The sequence below is a fragment of the Pagrus major genome, chromosome 2, assembly GCF_040436345.1.
Source record: "Pagrus major chromosome 2, Pma_NU_1.0".
Taxonomy (NCBI): Eukaryota; Metazoa; Chordata; class Actinopteri; order Spariformes; family Sparidae; genus Pagrus; species Pagrus major.
Genome location: NC_133216.1, coordinates 860,916 through 882,001, shown reverse-complemented (window position 1 = coordinate 882,001; position 21,086 = coordinate 860,916). Strand labels below are relative to the sequence as shown.

Below are 21,086 nucleotides of genomic sequence, written 5' to 3'. Positions count from 1 at the left end.
AGGAGCAGAGAGGACACAACAAGAGACAAGTCATCATTCTCTCTAACTGAGAAGCACAAACTCTACAGGAAGTGATGAGACAGGGAAGAGGTATAAAGACGCCCGGGAGGAATCAGATGCCTGAACTACCTCGACTGGCTCTTTTTGACAGAGAGGAGCATCTGCTCTACTCCGAGCTCCTTCTGGATGTCTAAGCTCCTCACCCTGTCTCTAAGACCTAGCCCAGTCAGCCTACAGAGGAAATGTATTTTGCCCGCTTGTATCTGCAATCTCATTCTTTCTATCTGAAGCCAGCAGAACCACGTTGTCTGCAAGAAGTGGAAACACAATTCTGAGGTTCCGAAACCCGGACACTCTCCTCACCACGGCCTCGGATTCCACATCTCCAACCTCAACCGAGATGCACGAGAAATTCTTCTGAAGGTGGAATTTGAGACGTTTGGGTTTGCCAGGTCTGTCTGATCCGCCTCCACCCTGGAAACTCCGGGCAGGATTCTAATTTAGACATTAAGAGAGTTTGATACATAATTAAATCATTTAAACAATTCATATTTTACCTCCTTAAACTATGCAGATTATTAAATACTCCATGATACATTAAAATCCATTAATGTGTCCATTAATTAATCCTGAACTGGAACCTTTGTTAAAAAAAATTGATACAAATTAAGGTGTACCTGTAATGAAAATATTAAATTTGAAGGTATTTCTCAGAAAACCCACCAAAAACGTCAGTTTACAATTAACTACCATAAATTTAGTGATTTAGGTAAAAACCTGAATACTGAAGAACCATTCTGAATCTCATTATCAGCCAAAAATGTTTCAGAACCTTTAATGTAAACCAGAAGAATTAAAACACTTTACATTCAAAACCATGAGCTAAAAGAAGCTGAAAAACTGTGGAGCAGCAGAGACAAAAAATAAAACCTGTTGAACGAGTGGAGACATTATCTACTTTATTTCTTACAGGACGTTCAGATGTTTCTCTGTACACAACACAATGTATTTACACTGAGCGCCCTGCAGGGGGCGTATGTACAAACAGACAGTATCAGATTAAATAATCCAATAAATACACAGGATGGTTCAGAGAGAATCAAACACCAGAGGATAAAGGCACTCGCTCACTAAAACATCTGAAAACATGAATAGGACCGCAGCAGACTACAAAGGGGAGCTAACAAACGTTAGCATGTTAATTGTTAGATTTAGATTTATACACAATTTAACCCACTTTGAAATCTTCACACTTACAGGATCGATCTCTACATTATGTCTGGATCGATCCCGGCACTGTCAGGAAAATGTTATCTGACTTCATCAACTTCGGTGTTTAGAATATGAATCTTCTGCGAGGACAAAGGTGATTATCTTGATCCACAGTGAGCGAAGAGTTAAACTGAACAAAGTTATCTTTACATTACGTGCACAAACATGGATTCTCTGAAGACAAGTTAGTAACTTGACTTGGACAAGACAGAATATTAAAAATATCATTATAAGAATATTTAAAGGTTTTGGAGAATATTTTATAAATATTTTAGCTTTGAACGGCTGCTGGTTTTATATTTTTATAAACCCAACATATTGACACATTTAGAGAGCGGCTGTGTTTGAATATTTAATCACAGTTAATATCTGCTGACATGATCTGAACATGAACTACAGCTACAAAAAGAAACAGAGAGACAGCGTACAGAACAACTTCATCAGACTGAGCTGCAACATCTGACCCATTGATAACTGATTGATTGATTTATTAACACTGATGACAGTCTGACATGTTTCTGTGTTGAATGATGAAGCTTGTTTCTCTGTGAGTCTCCAAGTTTAATGATCACAGTGACAGTTGAGACAGTGAAGGCAGCGTGTTGAGTTCACTGCTCAGGTGTGATCGAAGGGACATTTAAGGCAGAAACTTTGTGTTCAATCATGTAAACACTTAACTTCCTGTTTGCTTCACTGCTGATTGATTATCGATCACAGCGTTTATTAGCAGACGTCCACCGCCTGCACTGATATGATGAAGATTGATAACCTGTTCAGGTGTAAATGATCTGATATCTGATAACTGACACGAGCTGTGACAGTATCTATTCTCGATTGATCATTTGGTTCAACAGATGTAAAAAAAAAAATGTGACATCAAAAGCCAAAGACATTAAATCTGTGATGAAGTTTGATTTGGTAAGAAGATGAAATGATTCAGTCGTCTCAGCTGAAGTTATTAAGGCTCCGAGTGTGAAAATAAAACAATTCAGAGTTGATCTGATTAATAAAACATGAAGGAACTTCTGTGAGACTGAATGTGTTCAGTTTGTTTGGTCCCTAAAACAGACGGTCAGACAGACAGACAGACAGACAGACAGACAGGAAACATCAGACAGGAAACGCAGCTCGTCTTCGTCACTGCAGAGTCTTCGTCAGACACCTGATGCGTTCAGGATCGTCTCTCCCAGCGACATCACTTCCTGTTTTTCTACTGAACTTTAAACATTGACAGGAGAAATAAATATGTGTTTTAACAGAAAACTGAATCAGTCAGTCTGATCTGGACTCACAGTGTCCGTCCCTCAGCTGTCTCCACTGCGTCTCATTAAGGTCTTCTTTGGGGACATAGACCGGTTCTTAACATGTTCCTGTGACTGTTTAAAGGGTTCTGTTGCATCCTGGTTAGGGTTAGGGGACCAGAAGAGATTCTGATTGGCTGGCTGCTCAGGTAAGCTGTGGTTAGACAGTTAGGCCTCTGACATGGTGTGTGGAGTAACGCTGGACTCGGTCCCAGTCCTGAGTCCTGTTAACGAGCTGGTTCAGTCCGACAAAACCTGAACCAAAGGTAAGAGCCTTCTATAGGCCTGATCCGGCTAAGATCTGGTTCCATGTGAGTCAGGTTTCTAGCGGAGTCTCTGCTGCTGTCGAGGGTTTCAGGACCAGCTGACTCCTGATCCTCATCAGACCTGGTGGACAAGTTCATCGTGGGAGAAGAACCTTTAAACGTCGGTTCTGAACCATAAAATAGCAACAGGACAGAAAAATCTGACGACAGGATGTTAATCAGTCAACTTGTCCAATCAGACGGTACATTTCTGTCTCATCTGTCGGCCACCTTGTCTCTGTAATCTCAGCCCAGTGTGTGTATGGTTCTGGTGCAGCCCTTCATGTTTGGCTCCGAATCCTGATCATCTGATCGGTCGGTGGGTGAGATGACAAGGCACTAATGGAACTTCTGATTGGTTCTTTGTGGAGGTGGTGTGTGTGTGTCACCAAGCTGAGCAGAGACAGAACGAGTTCAGGTCCTGGTCCAGTCACAGAGTGAGTGAGTCCTGGTCCTGGTTCAGTCCCAGTGTTTGAGTTCAGACGTGCGGGTTCGAGGTCAGAGGTCAGTAGAGGTAGGAGGAGAGCTGACGGCTGGAAGAAAAACAGAAGTCAGATACACGTCAGTCATCAACATTGATGAGGACTTTATTGATCTGATCAGAAAGAGCTGATCATGTTGAACTGTTCACGTAAACATCAGTCAGTCCAACAGGAAGTTAATCAATACATGTTCATCAATAAGGCAATCAGCTCTGCTCTTCATTACTGTAATACTGAAAATATACGTAAAAATAACCTAGACAATCATTCAGTATATTTTTATTTTCCTCTTTACATTTGTGAGATCAATGTCAGTTTTCACAGAGATGATTATTGATTATTATTTATTGATCATAAATACTGATCACCTGTGTGCGGTCAGGCCTCGCTGGCGCTGCTGTTCCTGTTGAGCTCTCTGATGCCCTGAAGGATCCTCTTCATGTGACCCACCTTCGTCACGCCAAGGTCCTGAACACACAAACGCACACACACACAGACACATGCACATACACACACACACACAGACACAGACACACACACACACACACACAGACACACGCACATACACACACACGCAGACACACACACACACACACAGACACACAAATAACAGAAGGTGTGTAACAACACATTAAAATCAAACACCCTTCATGCAGCCACCAGTGACTCTATAAGCAGTTATCAGAGCTAGCAGCAGTACCTTCAGGTCCCTCCTCTCCAGGTGGATAAGTTCAGCTCCGCGGACGTCGTGTCCAATAAAGATGTCCTTATATTCAGTGAGACAGAGAAAGTCCAGCCACGCTCCCACCTCCTCCGTCCCCCACTGGTGAACTGAGACACCGACAAAAGCGCATCAGACAGACAGGAAATACCCCGACACAGACAAAGTGACGACATCAGCGTCAGAGAGAGAGACAGAGAAAGAGACAGAGACAGAGACAGAGAGACAGAGACAAAGAGAGCTCACCTGGCAGTGAGAGAGTAGCACAGGTCTCTTTGTTCTTGTTGTTTTTGTCCTTCTTGAACTTCGGGACGAGACGGAACTTTGCGCTTCGACTTCGCTTTGAGAAATCTGTCAGAGGACCCTGAAGACAAGAAAGGTATACAGACAGACAGGTGGACAGACAGACAGGTGGACACATATGGTATCCAATAGCAGACATTAGTTTCTGATGAGTTCACAGAGCTACAGTTACAGTTATAACTTCTCCACCAGTCACTCAGGTAACAGTGCACCTGTCTGTTTTCATACCTGCAGTGCAGACTGAAGTCTAATAAAAGTGTATTTTTGGTAAAATGAAGTTGTCTGTGTTGCCTCAGTCACATGCTGTTCATGCTGTTACAGAAGAGAGACGGATGATGTTGTTCCATCACTTCTGTTTGAGACATTAAATTGTGTTTGAGTTATTGATCTGTATTGATCATTATCAGACTTGTTCTCAGCACGAGCCGCTGTTCAGACAGCAGCCTCAGGATTCGATGTGATGAGGTCAGATTCATCAGGATCTACATTCATTAACATGTATTTATATTTTCATCTACAGGAGATTGTCAGAAGTCATGTTTGGATGTGAAGTATGAAAGAGTTCACAGCTTTTATCAGTTCTGTCATAGAGTTCTGCTGGAGACCAGATGTGGCCCAACACTGACACAAAGTCTGCTCTTATATGCTCTGAGATATTCCAGGATGTTTCCTTGACCAGGATGCTACATTTAAGGATTCCAGGTTCTTCTGGAATGTTGCAAAATTACTGTTTGTTAACATTATGCAGGTAAATACTTGAGGGCACAGTAGTACTTGATTAGCAGGACTACAGACTGACAGTGTAACTAAGAATACCACCAATACCACTGGCACTAGCAGTACTGACAGAAGTAGTATTTGGTGGTTCACCTGTACTCGCAGTACTAAGAGAAGCAGTATTTGGTGGTTCACCTGTACTCGCAGTACTAATAGAAGTAGTATTTGGTGGTTCACCTGTACTCGCAGTACTAATAGAAGTAGTATTTGGTGGTTCACCTGTACTCGCAGTACTAATAGAAGTAGTATTTGGTGGTTCACCTGTACTCGCAGTACTAATAGGAGTAGTATTTGGTGGTTTACCTCATGGTCTGAGGGGTCGATGACGGGACACAACCAGGGAACGTCAGCCAGCCGACGAAGCTGCTGAGCCACAGAACTCAGAGCTGCATTCAACTGTTCCTGCTGAGGTGGATCCAGCTGCTGCACACGCACGCACACACGCGCGCGCACACACACACACACACACACACACACACACACACACACACAAACACACACACCAGGATATATGGACTTCAGTAAAGACAGAAGAAAAGACGGACACAAGAACAGAGGACACAAGGACAGCAGAACAAAAGTAGAGCAAGGGAGACAGTTACCATGGACATCTTTCCAGCCAGCAGCAGCTCAGTCTCACTGAGTAAGGCTTTGACATTTACCACCATCTGAAGGACAACGCTGCAGCTCAGAGCCTGGAGAGACACACAGGAACAGAGACAGGTAGGGAGAGAAATAGCCATTAGGAAAGGACAGCATCAACCAAGAAAGGACAGGAAAGACCAGAAAGGGACAGCAGTGACCAGCAGTGGTATCCTTCTGACTATGTAATATATTGTGTTGTGTGTATTGTCTCTTCTACTTGTATTTTATCTATTTATTTGTCGTCTCTTCTATTTTGTATCTTTCCTATTTATTTCTTAGGGACTACGAATGCAAATTAGCAGCTTTGCTATAATCCAGCATGTTTACATAAATATTTAATATCGATGTTCATCAATGTGCACTGTCCCTATCCAAAAATAAAGCATTATTATTATTATTATTATTGTTATTATTATTATTATTAAAAGGAAAGCAGCAACCGAAAAAAGACAGCAAAGACCAGGAAAGGACAGCAGTGACTAAGATAGGACAGCAAAGACCAGGAAAGGACAGCAGGGACCAGAAAATGACAGTAGCGACCAGAACAGGACAGCAAAGACCAGGAAAGGACAGCTGAGAACAGGACAGGATGGGACAGACCAGAAAAGGGCAACAGAGACCAGAAAAAGACAGCAGAGACACAAGCAGGACAGTAGAGACTAGGACAAGGCAGCAGGGACCAGTATTATGTTTAGTACCCCCGAGCTCTTGGAGTTGGCGTAGACCACGTCCATGGCCTTTGAGCTAGCATTGACAGCGTGAGCCAGTTCCTGTTCCAGACTGTGGTGAGACTGAGCAACTTCACGAATACTGAAACACAAAAACATCAAGAGGAAGTGACGTCAGAATATTACAACGACTACACGCGTCTACATGACCGAGCTGCATTTTATATACAATATGCTTTCTGTAATAACTGTCATTTCAGGGTTTGGATTGTATTTATTTTTACAGCTGCAACATCCCCACACTAATCAATTAATTGATTCGTCACTGCAGCTCTAATTTGTTAAGAATTATGACAGAATTCAGGATGAGTGGGTGCTGACTCCCACCTTCTCCTGTGATCAATGAATGGTTACATTTGTACAAAGTGAAACATATTACAATAATTTATTTATATGATGATAAAAATGTGTCTTTTATCAGAATGATCCAATAACAACATTATTGATCAGTGTTACCTGTGTATGAGAGCTCCTGCTGCCTGACCAAACTCACTGACGAGTGACGCCTCTTCCTCAGAGACAATCTCTGGCTGCGAGGACAGGGGGGGCTGAGGGGCCTGAGGTGGCGGGGTCCGCGGAAACTCACACTTCTGTTTGTCCTCCCACGACTTCAGGGTGCTCTCAAACGCCTGGAACACACACACACACACACACACACACACTGAAACACATTGTTGTGCACTGCAGTTGAACTGACGATTGTTTCTATTTCGTGTCCTTGATATCAATAATGGTGGAATGAATATTAGGAAGAGCTTTCGGTGGTATTAGACTGAGTGCACCTTATAAAGGGGACATTGAGTGTATGCTTGGACTCACCCGGTCCCTGGTCAGTGTCTGGGTTCGGTTCTTGTGTATGATCTTGATGTAACCTGGAGGCTGGACCCACGCCTCCCCATCCACCTGCACCGGGACACCTTCATCACCCAGGATAGTGATCTTCACTGTCCGACACTGAGATAGACAGACAGGTAAGACAGAGAGAGAGAGAGACAGACAGACAGACAGATAGACAGGTCAGACAGACAGGTGTACCTGAGCGATGCGGTGGTGCTGCAGGTTGATGACTCGGGACACGGCCATCTGCATGCTGCCGAAGACAGCCACCACCTCCAGGATCTTATCATCGAAGGATGGAGCCGTGAACGTCTGAGAGACAGACAGACAGACCAGCAGTTAGAATGACAGACAGACAGGCTGACAGAGAGGCAGACAGACAGGTTGAGTTCTCACGTCGTCCTCTTTGGTTCCTCCCCAGAAGTTGGTTCCTCCTGCGTAACTGGGGATGTTGAGCACAGCAATGCCTTGCAGACTGGGCAGAGGGATGGGCCGCCCATCACACTGATGACAAATCACAGATTAATTTATTTATTACGTGTTTGTGACAGGAAGTGATATCAGTGACAAGGTCTGATTAAATAATGTGTTTGAGCTCTGTGACTGGGACCTCTTACTGGTCTAAAACCAGCAGAACCAGTTTGTTTGTGTTTCTCACCTCCAGTAGGACCCTCTGCTCCAGGTTCTTATAGGTTCTGTGCAGCAGCTCTTTGGTTCCCAGAACACCGTACCACATCATGTTCTTAGTCCGACTCCTGAACACACAACAATAATTAATTATTTCATAGATTTCTTGATTCAAATCAAACTACAACTGTGACTTCAAATAAACATCAGTTACTCTGGAGGGAAGTTTGATCTTAAGACGTTTCTCTGCATTCTGTGAAGCTTTTCTGTCTTTCATTGTTTTATATGTGAATGAACTGTGTGTGTGGTTATGTTGTCAAAGTGTTCGCACATCTACACTCTCACCAGGGCCCAGACAGACGTCAATGTTAAGTAAAGGTTTTAAATAAAGGTTTAACAATTCAAATAAAGGAGTAAAGTTTTGTTTTGTACCTGCACTTCTCTGGATGTTCATCTCTCTTGTTGTTGAAGTCCAGAGAGATTTTAGCATCCAATCCAATTCCAAAGTAGTTGTTCATGACACACTTCTCAGTGTAGCAGTCCCTGAACAAACAAACACACACACACACACACACATACACACATTAAACCTGCTTATAAACTGAAGCTGTGTCATGTTTAATGATGTCAGATCACAAACAGACTTACATGTTGTCAGGGTCACAGCTGAACGGGTCGGCATTCACCAGCAGTCGACTGATCACTGAACTGCTGGAGAGAGAACCTGAGATACCCCTGAGACCTGCACACACACACACACATATCAGACTGCTGTCATGATGACAAAAAAACTCCTATTTGACGTCACACCTTCTTACCTGGATAGAGGATCTTTGTGTTGAGCATGGGCATGTTCTCCCTACTTCCTGTCTGGACAGGAAGTGATGCAGAGCTGCCAAGTGACAGGCTGCCTTTACTAATCAGCTTCTCACAGGGCGTCTTACTGACTGTAAACACAGACAGACAGACAGATTTGTAGATGGTCTGAACAGGGTGTTTCTCCTGATGAGAATCAAACAGCATCACAAGGACAGATCCAGGTATTAGACTCTGATCAGAGTGAATCCTGAGGGTCCTGGATATGTGCAGAAACACTTCATGGGGATGTCTGTGAGCATGAAGCTGCTCTCTGCTATTCTGCCGAGGCCTCTACTGTCCTGACCCCTGCTGTCCTGTCCTAGTCCCTGCTCTTCTGTCCTAGTCTCCGCTGTCCTGTCCTGATCCCTGCTGTTCTGTCCTGTCCTAGTCCCTGCTGTTCTGTCCTAGTCCCTGCTGTTCTGTCCTGACCCCTGCTGTTCTGTCCTGTCCTAGTCCCTGCTGTTCTATCCTTCCCTTAGCTGTTCTGTCCTAGTCCCTGCTCTTCTGTCCTAGTCCCTGCTGTCCTGTCCTGATCCCTGCTGTTCTGTTCTGTCTTAGTCCCTGCTGTTCTGTCCTAGTCCCTGCTGTTCTGTCCTGACCCCTGCTGTTCTGTCCTAGTCCCTGCTGTTCTGTCCTAGTCCCTGCTGTTCTGTCCTGACCCCTGCTGTTCTGTCCTAGTCGCTGCTGTTCTGTCCTGACCCCAGCTGTTCTGTCCTGACCCCTGCTGTTCTGTCCTAGTCCCTGCTGTTCTGTCCTGACCCCTGCTGTTCTGTCCGAGTCCCTGCTGTCGTGTCCTAGTCCCTGCTGTTCTGTCCTAGTCCCTGCTGTCCTGTCCTAGTAGTCCCTGCTGTTCTGGCCTAGTCGCTGCTGTTCTGTCCTGACCCCAGCTGTTCTGTCTTAGTCCCTGCTGTTCTGTCCTGACCCCTGCTGTTCTGTCCTAGTCCCTGCTGTCCTGTCCTAATAGTCCCTGCTGTTCTGGCCTAGTCCCTGCTGTTCTGTCCTGACCCCTGCTGTTCTGTCCTAGTCCCTGCTGTTCTGTCCTGACCCCAGCTGTTCTGTCCTAGTCCCTGCTGTTCTGTCCTGACCCCTGCTGTTCTGTCCTAGTCCCTGCTGTTCTATCCTTACCCCTGCTGTTCTGTCCTAGTCCCTGCTGTTCTGTCCTAGTCCCTGCTGTTCTGTCCTGACCCCTGCTGTTCTGTCCTAGTCGCTGCTGTTCTGTCCTGACCCCAGCTGTTCTGTCCTAGTCCCTGCTGTTCTGTCCTGACCCCTGCTGTTCTGTCCGAGTCCCTGCTGTCGTGTCCTAGTCCCTGCTGTTCTGTCCTAGTCCCTGCTGTCCTGTCCTAGTAGTCCCTGCTGTTCTGGCTTAGTCGCTGCTGTTCTGTCCCGACCCCTGCTGTTCTGTTCTGTCTTAGTCCCTGCTGTTCTTTCCTAGTCCCTGCTGTCCCTTCCTGGCTCTTGCTGTCCTGTACTCGTCCCTGTCTGTACATGAATTAATGAAGCAGATTCATGTGAAACATCTACAGGACAGTTTGAGCTTCACTGACAGGAGAGTACACAGCTTATATTTCACATTTTACTGTTGGTGCTGTACCAGAAACATTGTTGGAGACAGCACAGTATTAATAGCAGCATTAGTTTTATTGACAGTAGCAGTAGAAGTATCAGTGACAGTTTGACTGACCTCTGCGAGTGTTGCGGTGTTTGACGCTGTAGGATGACTGCAGAGACATCTTGTCCTCCTCCTCCTCCTCCTCCTCTTCCTCCTCCACCAGACCTTCCTCTTCCTCCTCCCGACTGAGAGAGAAGAGCTGCTGCTGAGTCTGAGCGTTCTGCTCGTCCACAGCTGGAAACACACAAACCCAGAAAACTTTATTCATAAAAACACAGAAGCTTGATTTAGAAAAACACACAAACACAGAAGCTTTATTTATAAAAACACAAACACAGAAATGTTATTTATAAAAACAGAACACAGCAGCCATCTAGAAAAATGTGGGTAGCAATTTTCTGATCTGTCTCTCCGCCTGTCTCTCTGCCTGTCTGTCTGACCTGTCTCTTTGTCTGTCTCTCTGCCTCGCTCTCTGCCTGTCAGTCTGACCTGTCTCTCTGCCTGTCCATCTGACCCGAATGTCTGTCTGACCTGTCTCTCTGCCTGTCCATCTGACCTGAATGTCTGACCTGTCTCTCTGCCTGTCTATCTGACCTGTCTCTTTGCCTGTCTGTCTGACCTGTCTGTCTGACCTGTCTGTTTGCCTGTCAGTCTGACCTGTCTCTCTGCCTGTCTGTCCGACCTGTCTGTCTGACCTGAATGTCTGTCTGGCCTATCTCTCCACCTGTTTGTCTGACCTGTCTGTCTGACCTGTCTCTCTGCCTGTCCATCTGACCCGAATGTCTGTCTGACCTGTCTCTCTGCCTGTCTGTCTGGCCTGTCTCTCAGCCTGTCTGTCTGACCTGTCTCTCTGACCTGTATGTCTGTCTGACCTGTCTCTCTGACCCTTCCACTCTGAAGGGTCGATGACCTGTCTGTCTGCCTGTCGTACCTTTCTGAGTGTGTTCAATGACCTGTCTGTCTGCCTGTCGTACCTTTCTAAGTGTGTTCAATGACCTGTCTGTCTGCCTGTCGTACCTTTCTGAGTGTGTTCGATGACCTGTCTGTCTGCCTGTTGTACCTTTCTCAGTGTGTTCGATGACCTGTCTGTCTGCCTGTCGTACCTTTCTCAGTGTGTTCAATGACCTGTCTGTCTGCCTGTCGTACCTTTCTGAGTGTGTTCGATGACCTGTCTGTCTGCCTGTCGTACCTTTCTGAGTGTGTTCGATGATCTGTCTGTCTGCCTGTCGTACCTTTCTCAGTGTGTTCGATGACCTGTCTGTCTGCCTGTCGTACCTTTCTCAGTGTGTTCGATGATCTGTCTGATGGCTTTCTTCAGACTGTTGGCTCTCAGCATCAGCTGTTCTCGAGGTTTAAAGATGGCTGCTGCTGCAGAGGAGGAGGAGGAGGAGGTGTTGGTCCGTGGGGAGCAGGGCATGTGAGGAGGAGGAGGATGATGATGAAGGGGAGGAGGAGGCAGCACAACACCCTCAGCTTCCTCCTGCTCCTCAGCGATGGTGGGTGGAGGAGCCTGGTGGGGCATGGTGGAGGCCTGAGACTCTTCGTTCAGAGTCTTCAGCAGAGAGTCGAGTTTCTCCTTCAGCACGCCGCACTGACAGACAGGAATCATCGGTCCGAACACAGAGCGGTCAAACAGGTTCAGAACTCTTCATTCAATCAGTCACTCGTCCATTACAAGACACAGGATGAACACATGAAACAGCTTCATTCAGTTTGGATCTTTGATTTTACAGAGACGATGAAACAGCAGCAGACTTCCTGCCTTCATATTGCACCTGTGGTTTAGATTAACTGAGCTAAACCAAATAATTATTACTGACAGAACCAAAAGCTGTTCTAGAGCTTTTGATCATGTCAGAGTCTTCCTCAGCAGTTGTGATGGAAACATAAATGTTCTCCACTTCTCTTCAACGTCAACCTAAAGCTCTTTTTCTTCGCATTAGATTCAACATTTGATACAATTTATCTGACGTGTTCTCCGGACACACGTCCACTCTGTGTCTCTGAGGTATTTTAGTTATATGTGATTCAGACTGGATTCAATCTGATTGAACTCTGATTACAACATTCTGTTTAATAACATAAATGTACCTTCTTGGCCATCGCCTCTGACTCCTCTGAACTCTCTGTGTTCTTCTCATACGCTTTACCAACACGAGCCACAAAGTCCTTCACGGTCTCACACAGGACCCTGAATACACACAGACACACAAACATATGGTCAGTTAATCAATCTATGAACAGACAGACAGGCAGAGAGGCAGACAGACAGCGAGACAGAGAGGCTTACTTGGCAGAGGAGATGACGACAGAGTGCTGGTCTGAGGTCAGAATCTTGGACAGGTGAGCAGCCACTGAGTCCTCATAGGTGAGAATCTGCTGCACCTGGATCAGAGGAGACAAACAGTGATGTCACAAAGGTGTGTCCCAGACATCAGCTCCTCACTACACTCTTCAATGTTAGGACACAGCAAGAAGTGATGTCACTTCCTGTTACCTCAGAGTCATCGCTGCAGTCCTCGGTGACCGTGGAGGCAGAGTGTTGCCGTGGAAACTTGGTTTCATAGACCATGATGCTCCACCTGAAGCAGGAGGAGAGAAAACAGTTACCTGTCTCACATCATTCACCTGTCTCACATCACCTACCTGTCTCACATCACTCACCTGTCTCACATCACCTACCTGTCTCACATCATTCACCTGTCTCACATCACTCACCTGTCTAACATCTTGGTGCTTGCTCTCTCCAGTTTCTCCAGTATCTGAGGCAGCTGAGTGTCGTCGTCACAGGCAGAACCCCAGCCCAGAACTCGGGCCAGATCGTTCCCGGTCCCCAGAGGAAGAACTCCCAACTGACACTAAACAACAACAACAACAAAAACAACAACAACATGATGAGTTCACAGCTCACAGTAATTATCAGTCATATCTAAACTGTGTGGACCCCCTCAGACAGAACTGTTACTGATGGAGAGCTGAACACGTTTACATCACAGACTACAGAGAGTTGAACCCAGACAGACTCCAGATCTTTAAAGTTCCACAACACTTCCACATCGACTCTGACTCGATTGGAAGTTAAGAGTCCAGACTCTGACTATCACGCTGTTTTCTGTCTGTACCTGTTTGTGCAGTGTCAGGGCGTCGATCTCAGACAGAACCCAGCCGACGCTGCCGTCTCCTCCACACACCAGGATCCTGAACGTATCAAACTTCTGGAACAAACGCAGACTGACAGAGAAACACATTTAATGTTGATAAACCTGTTCCTACCAAACTGTCTCTCTCTCTGTCCCTCTCTCTCGCTCACCCCAGGTGTGGTCCTCCGTTCATCAGGTCGAACACCTGCGCCGGGTTCAGCAGCTGTTTGAAGCGTCGCAGGAACTTGACACCCTGATTGTCTCCACTTTTAGAGTTGACAAAGACGAGCAGTGGACTGGTGCAGGATGGAGGACACGACGCCTTCCAGAAACCTGAACACACAAAAAAACATGGCCTCAGTATAAACTCAGGTGTTCACGATGTCTCAGGTGGAGTACAGAAGTCAAAGTGCAGTTGAAAACAGTGTCTGAGCGTCCATCAGTGGATCATGTGAATCTCACCATCAGAGTCGATGCTGTTTAGAGCTGTCGGAGGGATGACGGACACTTTACACTGACCCAGAGGACACTTGGAGGACAGCTGCTCCTTACAGCCTGAGTGCACCTGCAGGACAGAGGGACCAAACACACCTCAACAAACACTGTAAAAACCTGACTACACCTGAACCTGTCACCTTCAGCATGATGCTCACAAGACCTCATGACACACTCACCACTCTGTTAACTACAACACTGTTCTCACTTCCTGTACAGATGTTTCACAATAGAAGCCTCCACATGACGCTGTTGTTTTTCTGGAGGACATCCTACCTCTGCTGGAAGGCTTTTTAATGTGAAACACCTGCAGGAAGTGATGATAGTAACCATGGTTACCAGAGTCTCACCATGGCTTTACACCAGAGACACCTCCAGTCATGCAGTCGGAGGACGCTGCCACACGTCTTATCACAGACGTTACATTTAGCCGAGACTGGCAGGTTCCCCTCCAACCACTGATGAGGCATCGACACCTAAGGACAGAGGGCACAGGACAGAGGACACAGGTCAGAGGCCAGAGGAGACAGGTCAGAGGACACAGGCCAGAGGACACAGGTCAGAGGACAGAGGAGACAAGTCAGAGGACACAGGTCAGAGGTCAGAGGACACAGATCAGAGGACAGAGGACAGAGGTCAGAGGAGACAGGTCAGAGGACACAGATCAGAGGACAGAGGACACAGGACAGAGGTCTGAGGAGACAGGTCAGAGGACACAGGTCAGAGGACAGAGGAGACAAGTCAGAGGACACAGGTCAGAGGTCAGAGGACACAGGTCAGAGGTCAGAGGACACAGGTCAGAGGACAGAGGAGACAAGACAGAGGACACAGATCAGAGGACAGGAGACACAGGACAGAGGAGACAGGTCAGAGGACACAGATCAGAGGACAGAGGACACAGGACAGAGGTCTGAGGAGACAGGTCAGAGGACACAGGCCAGAGGACACAGGTCAGAGGACAGAGGAGACAAGTCAGAGGACACAGGTCAGAGGTCAGAGGACACAGATCAGAGGACACAGGACAGAGGACACAGGTCAGAGGACAGAGGAGACAAGTCAGAGGACACAGGTCAGAGGTCAGAGGACACAGATCAGAGGACACAGGACAGAGGTCAGAGGAGACAGGTCAGAGGACACAGATCAGAGGACAGAGGACACAGGACAGAGGTCTGAGGAGACAGGTCAGAGGACACAGGTCAGAGGACAGAGGAGACAAGTCAGAGGACACAGGTCAGAGGTCAGAGGACACAGGTCAGAGGACAGAGGAGACAAGACAGAGGACACAGATCAGAGGACAGGAGACACAGGACAGAGGAGACAGGTCAGAGGACACAGATCAGAGGACAGAGGACACAGGACAGAGGTCTGAGGAGACAGGTCAGAGGACACAGGTCAGAGGACAGAGGAGACAAGTCAGAGGACACAGGTCAGAGGTCAGAGGACACAGGTCAGAGGACAGAGGAGACAAGACAGAGGACACAGATCAGAGGACAGGAGACACAGGACAGAGGAGACAAGTCAGAGGACACAGGAGACAGGTCAAAAGAGACAAGACAGAGGACACAGATCAGAGGACAGAGGACACAGGTCAGAGGAGACAAATCAGAGGACACAGGTCAAAGGACAGATGACACAGGTCAGAGGACAGAAGACACAGGTCAGAGGTTAGAGGACAGAGGACACAGGACAGAGGACACAGGTCAGAGGACACAGGTCAGAGGGAACAGGACAGAGGACAAAGGACACAGGTCTGAGGACACAGGTCAGAGGTCAGAGGACAGCGAGGCATTAAACTGTTAAAGTCCAGGAACATTCATTTGTGTCTCACCCCGTCCTCGTCTTCAATGATGTCCCTCCCAATAGAAGCCAGTGTGGTCCACTTACAATTGTTGGTGGCTCTGACCGCACAGCGCTTATGAGCCTTAAATTTACACACTGACGCACAGACAGACAGACACACACACACACACACACACACACACACACACACACACACACAGGTGTTAGACGTTCTAAGTATTGAGGTCCTTCATAAAATGGAGGAGGCCTCATTGATACTGTCACGTTAGCCTAATGTTACTTAATGTTAGCCTAACGTTAGTGTGTACTGTGTGTAGAGTGTGTACTGTGTGTAGAGTGTGTACCTTCACAGGACAGGCCGTGTGATGTCACTCCTGACAGCGCCTCTCTGCAGACGTTACAGTATGTCGGTCTGGCGTGAGAGCAGGCGTACCAGTTGTGCATCCCACTGAAGTGGTCCATGCTGTACTGGGTGGACTGGGAGAGACAGAATCAGACATTCAGCAGCTCATACTGGGACTCACACTGGCCATACTGGTCTTACTGGTAATAACACAGACCTCATAGTTCTGTCTGTTCTGGACGCTGCGCAGAGCTGCCATCCACTCCTCCATCTCCTTCCTGTTGTCTGCACACAGGATGAGACGTCTGCAGGGGGTGATCACCTGCACACACACAGGTAAAAACACTGGTTAGCCTTCAGTTTGCCAAGGAGGTGGAGTTGCAGCCATATTTGACTAAAGCCTATTATCAATCCAAAACCTAAACTGGACCAGAACTCGTTTGAAAGCCTTATTCTTCGTCTCTCTCACCCGACCTGGAAAACAATACGGACACTTCTGTATAGTTTACAGAGCTCCTGGTCCTGTTTCTGAGTTTTTATGTCAATTCTCAGAGTTTTTTTAATCCGTCAAGTTTAGTCCTTAAAACAGATTAAGTAATTATCACAGGTGATTTTAATATTATATATCTAATAATATATATTTAAGATAGTCTGGGTACTGCATTTACCTCATTATTAGATTTGATTGGCTTCAGTCAGTGTGTACATTTTAGTCACACCCTCGACCTTGTTCTGGCATATGTCATTGAAATTGAACATTTAATAGTTTTCCCACAGAATACTCTTTTATCAGACTATTATTTAATAACTTTTGAATTCCTATTACTGGACTACACCCCACAATGCAAAACATTCTGTTCTAGATGTCTGTCTGACAGTGCTGTAGCTAAATTTAAAGAAAAAATTCCATCTGCTTTTTATTCAATGTCATGTCCCAACACAACAGTCGACTCCGGTGCTAATCCTAATCCCTCCCAGATTGATCATCTTGTTGATAGTGTTGCAGGCTCTTTGCGAATACACTTGACTCTATTGCCCCTCTGAAAAGAAAACAATAAAGCATAAGAGATTAACTCCATGGTATAACCCCCAAACTTATTATTATTATTATTATTTCTTTTATTTGAACAGGGACAGTGCACAATAAAACATTAACCCTGTATATAACAAGGAGAGATGCATTGCACCGGGTTTTAGCAAGTTGCTATTTTCCACCCGTAGTCCCTGGGCAGGTAGATGGAACATACAATAAATTAAAAACAGTTACTAAATTTACAAAGTTATGAATACACACATTCCCACATCATTAAAACAATTTAAAACAATTTACCCCCCTCCCGCCAACTTTTATAAATAAATATGCCCCCCCCCATCAAATACATACACACACACACACACACACACTCACAAATGTCTACAAGTTTGCTGTGACAGCATCCAACTCGCATATTAACGCAGACAGAGAAAATTTGAGAGGAAATGGCGTTCCACCAAACTGGAAGAATCACAACTAGTCTGGCTAGGAAGTTTTAAAACTTATTATAAAGCTCTCCGTAATGCCAGAGCAGCTTATTGGGTGTCTTTTAATGATACAATTCTACTTATGAGAGACAAAATTAATCACCTATATATCCAGAATTATTTTCTACCACTGACCTTAACCAGATAACTTCAATGATTTCTTCATCTAAACCATCAACGTGTCTGTTAGACCCAATCACAACTACATTGCCTAGAGAAGTTCAACCTTTACTTAGCACCTCTATACTCGACATGATCAATCCGTCCCTATTAACAGGTTGTGTACCACAGTCTATTAAAGTAGCTGTAATTAAACCGCTTCTTAAAAGGCAAACACTTGAGCCAACTGTAGACCCATATCTAACCTTCACTTTTTCTCTGAGATTCTTGAGAAAACAGTTGCTGATCAGCTGTATGATTTTCTAAATAACAATAGTTTCGATGAGAATTTCCGATCAGGTTTCAGAGTGCATCATGGAACCGAAACAATATTGGTTAAAGTTGCAAATGATCTCTTAAGTGCATCTGACGAGGGTCTTGTCTCTGGGTTAGGGTTAACCCTCTGCACTGGCTTCCTGTACAATCCAGAATTTAATTTAAAATCCTCCTCACATACAAACTCCCACCACTGTTGCCAAGTGCTTGTTCAACAGGGAAATGTTGGGTGTCTGTAAATACATTAATCAAGGAGTTTGGTTTAGACCTGCTCTATTTGGAAAGTGTCATGAGATGACTTTTGTTGGGAATTGTCGCTATACAAATACTATTAACTGGTTGTTGTTGGTGCAGTTTACAGGTCCATTGTTCTGATTCTATTAATAAAACACACAAGTGTGTCTGTGTGTGTGTGTGTGTGTGTGTGTATGTGTATGTGTGTGTGTGTGTGTGTGTGTAGAGACATAGTTGTGAGCAATCACAGCTTTTGTGTTTCATGTGTGGTCGTAATTTCCAGAGAAACAGACCCTGACTTCCACTTCCTGTTCAGCTGCTCCACAAAGAAGCGTCTGTTCCCACACACATACACACACACATACACACACACACACGCACACACACGCACACACACACGCACACACGCACACACACACACATTAGGCTGTGTGACGTCTCTCAGGTAGTTTCAGCCTGAAGTGTATTAAAGCTGAAGCCTAACATGGTAACTGAGACAATCATCTCTCTGTCATTCAGACTGGGTTTTCCGACACAGTTTGGTTCAGTTAGGCAACAGACGGTTGGTTTGGGTTAAAACAGACCCTTCAGAACATTTAACATGGTTAGAAAGGATAACTTCCTCCATGTTTGTCTTTTTCTGCTCATTCTCCCCCGAGTCACACAGCTGTGACATCACAAAAACGTGACCATTCAGTTTGAATGAGGGTCCTGGAGCAACATTAATGATAATGTACCACGAACAACAGGAGCAGTGATATGAGATCATGTGAGAGACTCAGGCTGGAACACTTTGTGTATTCATACTGAACCATCACAGTACCAGCGTCACAGACGACACCGTCTGCACACTGAAACATGTCATGTGGAACCAGAGTTCAGAAGCATCGTCAGCAGCACATGCTGAGTCCGAGGAAGAAGCTGATTAGTGTGTGTGATACTAGTCTGAGTCCTTCACATCAGCTGTTTGGGACGGTTCAGGTTCCCTTTGGATACAAGACGAGGACAATGAGTGACATCCTAACACACATTCATGATATCCAGATTAAAGAAAAGGACCCGTATGTATTTGGGTTTTGGTCCCTGGACCAGATATGAACCAACCGAACCTCCAGTGTGTCATCACACACCTCAGACTGACTCACAGACTGCTGGGAAAAACAAACAGAGAAATAAATACATTTTTATGATATATATTATCAAACACCAGGGAGAACAAATCAAGGCTTATTTAATAAGTGAGGAGACATATAGTAATAACCAGCACTAATCATAAATCATATCCAGAGGAGACATGTCAGGATTAATTTGACAGATGTCAATCAGACTGCAGCTGATCAATAACAGCAGGTGGATGTCTTGTTTGCTGATCAGTAGCTGTTTGGGTCACAGGACGAAACATCAGTAGATCTGACTGAGAGATGATCAGGATCAATAACTGTTAAAGAATAGTAAGAAGTATAATTACATAGAGTGAACGGCTCGGATTCATTTAACAGAACCAGCAGCTCTTCAACATGTCAGCAAAATCTGTTCTGATCCATCAGACTTGTTTATGTTCAGGACCACGTCTCTATTCTGGACTAGATATGATCCAGATCCATCAGACAGTAAAATATGAAAACAACTGTGAGAACAACATGATGGACACAGAACCATCGGTGCTGTTTACTGTTCACTGCAGGAACCATCATGGTCCGTTTCCTCTGTTCTTCACCACTTCATGGAACTAAATACTGTAAGTATTACTAAGTACTAAGTGTCTGCCAGAGGCTGGTGACAACGACGACAACAACAACAACAACACTGAACAACACACAGTCAGACCAGACTTGTATAAATAAATCCTCACAGAGGAGAAAACTGGAGGAAACTGGTTCATGGTTTCAGTAATGTCCAGAAGGTCCAGCTGACAGCAGAAGGGAGGAGCTTCATGCTGTGCAGACAGATGTGAGCGAGGCAACCGGATGTTGGTGTTTCCTAATAACAGCTCGCTGATCTGAAATGGTCATCAAGTGACGTCCTGTCATCTGAAGTGTTCAGAGATTAAAATAGCATCAGGAAACTCGCACACATCATGAATCTGTTCTCAGATCTGTGGTCGTCCACAGATCTGCAGCTGGAGGCTGAATGACGTCTGCAGCTCAGCTCACATGACTCCAACACAGACGAGCTTCATCTGAGTGGTGGGACTGGAAATAATGAGCTAATATTATCAATAATGAACCAATATTAACAATAATTAACCAATATTATCAATAATGAGCCAATAATGAGCCAATATCAACAATAATGAACCAATAATGAGCCAATATCAACAATAATGAACCAATAATGAGCCAATAGAAACAATAATGAAACAATATTAACAATAATGAACCAATAATGAACCAATATTAACAATAATTAACCAATATTAACAATAATGAACCAATAATGAACCAATATTAACAATAATTAACCAATATTATCAATAATGAACCAATAATTAACCAATATTATCAATAATGAGCCAATAATGAGCCAATAGAAACAATAATGAGCCAATATTATCAATAATGAGCCAATATTAACAATAATGAACCAATAACGAGCCAATATTATCAATAATGAACCAATAATGAGCCAATATTAACAATAATGACCAAATATT

At 45.1% G+C, this 21,086-nt stretch overlaps 1 protein-coding gene across 2 annotated transcripts in view; it reads right to left on the bottom strand.

Moving 5' to 3' along the window:
* Positions 1-933: 933 nt before the first annotated feature.
* LOC141017789 (diacylglycerol kinase delta) overlaps positions 934-21,086 on the bottom strand; it is a 26,663-nt gene continuing 6,510 nt past the window's right edge. For both annotated transcript variants that reach the window (XM_073492525.1, XM_073492534.1), the window contains 28 exons: positions 16,461-16,565; positions 16,245-16,377; positions 15,929-16,035; positions 14,451-14,576; positions 14,068-14,170; positions 13,776-13,938; positions 13,588-13,696; positions 13,184-13,323; positions 12,963-13,047; positions 12,756-12,850; positions 12,557-12,656; positions 11,741-12,056; positions 10,538-10,699; positions 8,817-8,945; positions 8,647-8,740; positions 8,431-8,541; positions 8,030-8,126; positions 7,768-7,875; positions 7,570-7,683; positions 7,354-7,488; positions 6,991-7,163; positions 6,505-6,616; positions 5,764-5,856; positions 5,465-5,584; positions 4,328-4,445; positions 4,061-4,191; positions 3,729-3,828; positions 934-3,411 (listed from right to left, as the gene is read on the bottom strand). In XM_073492525.1, the coding sequence (XP_073348626.1) occupies positions 3,739-3,828; positions 4,061-4,191; positions 4,328-4,445; positions 5,465-5,584; positions 5,764-5,856; positions 6,505-6,616; positions 6,991-7,163; positions 7,354-7,488; positions 7,570-7,683; positions 7,768-7,875; positions 8,030-8,126; positions 8,431-8,541; positions 8,647-8,740; positions 8,817-8,945; positions 10,538-10,699; positions 11,741-12,056; positions 12,557-12,656; positions 12,756-12,850; positions 12,963-13,047; positions 13,184-13,323; positions 13,588-13,696; positions 13,776-13,938; positions 14,068-14,170; positions 14,451-14,576; positions 15,929-16,035; positions 16,245-16,377; positions 16,461-16,565 (3,369 nt within the window). In that variant the 3' untranslated portion in view covers positions 934-3,411; positions 3,729-3,738. The remainder of the gene's footprint in view (positions 3,412-3,728; positions 3,829-4,060; positions 4,192-4,327; positions 4,446-5,464; positions 5,585-5,763; positions 5,857-6,504; positions 6,617-6,990; positions 7,164-7,353; positions 7,489-7,569; positions 7,684-7,767; positions 7,876-8,029; positions 8,127-8,430; positions 8,542-8,646; positions 8,741-8,816; positions 8,946-10,537; positions 10,700-11,740; positions 12,057-12,556; positions 12,657-12,755; positions 12,851-12,962; positions 13,048-13,183; positions 13,324-13,587; positions 13,697-13,775; positions 13,939-14,067; positions 14,171-14,450; positions 14,577-15,928; positions 16,036-16,244; positions 16,378-16,460; positions 16,566-21,086) is intronic.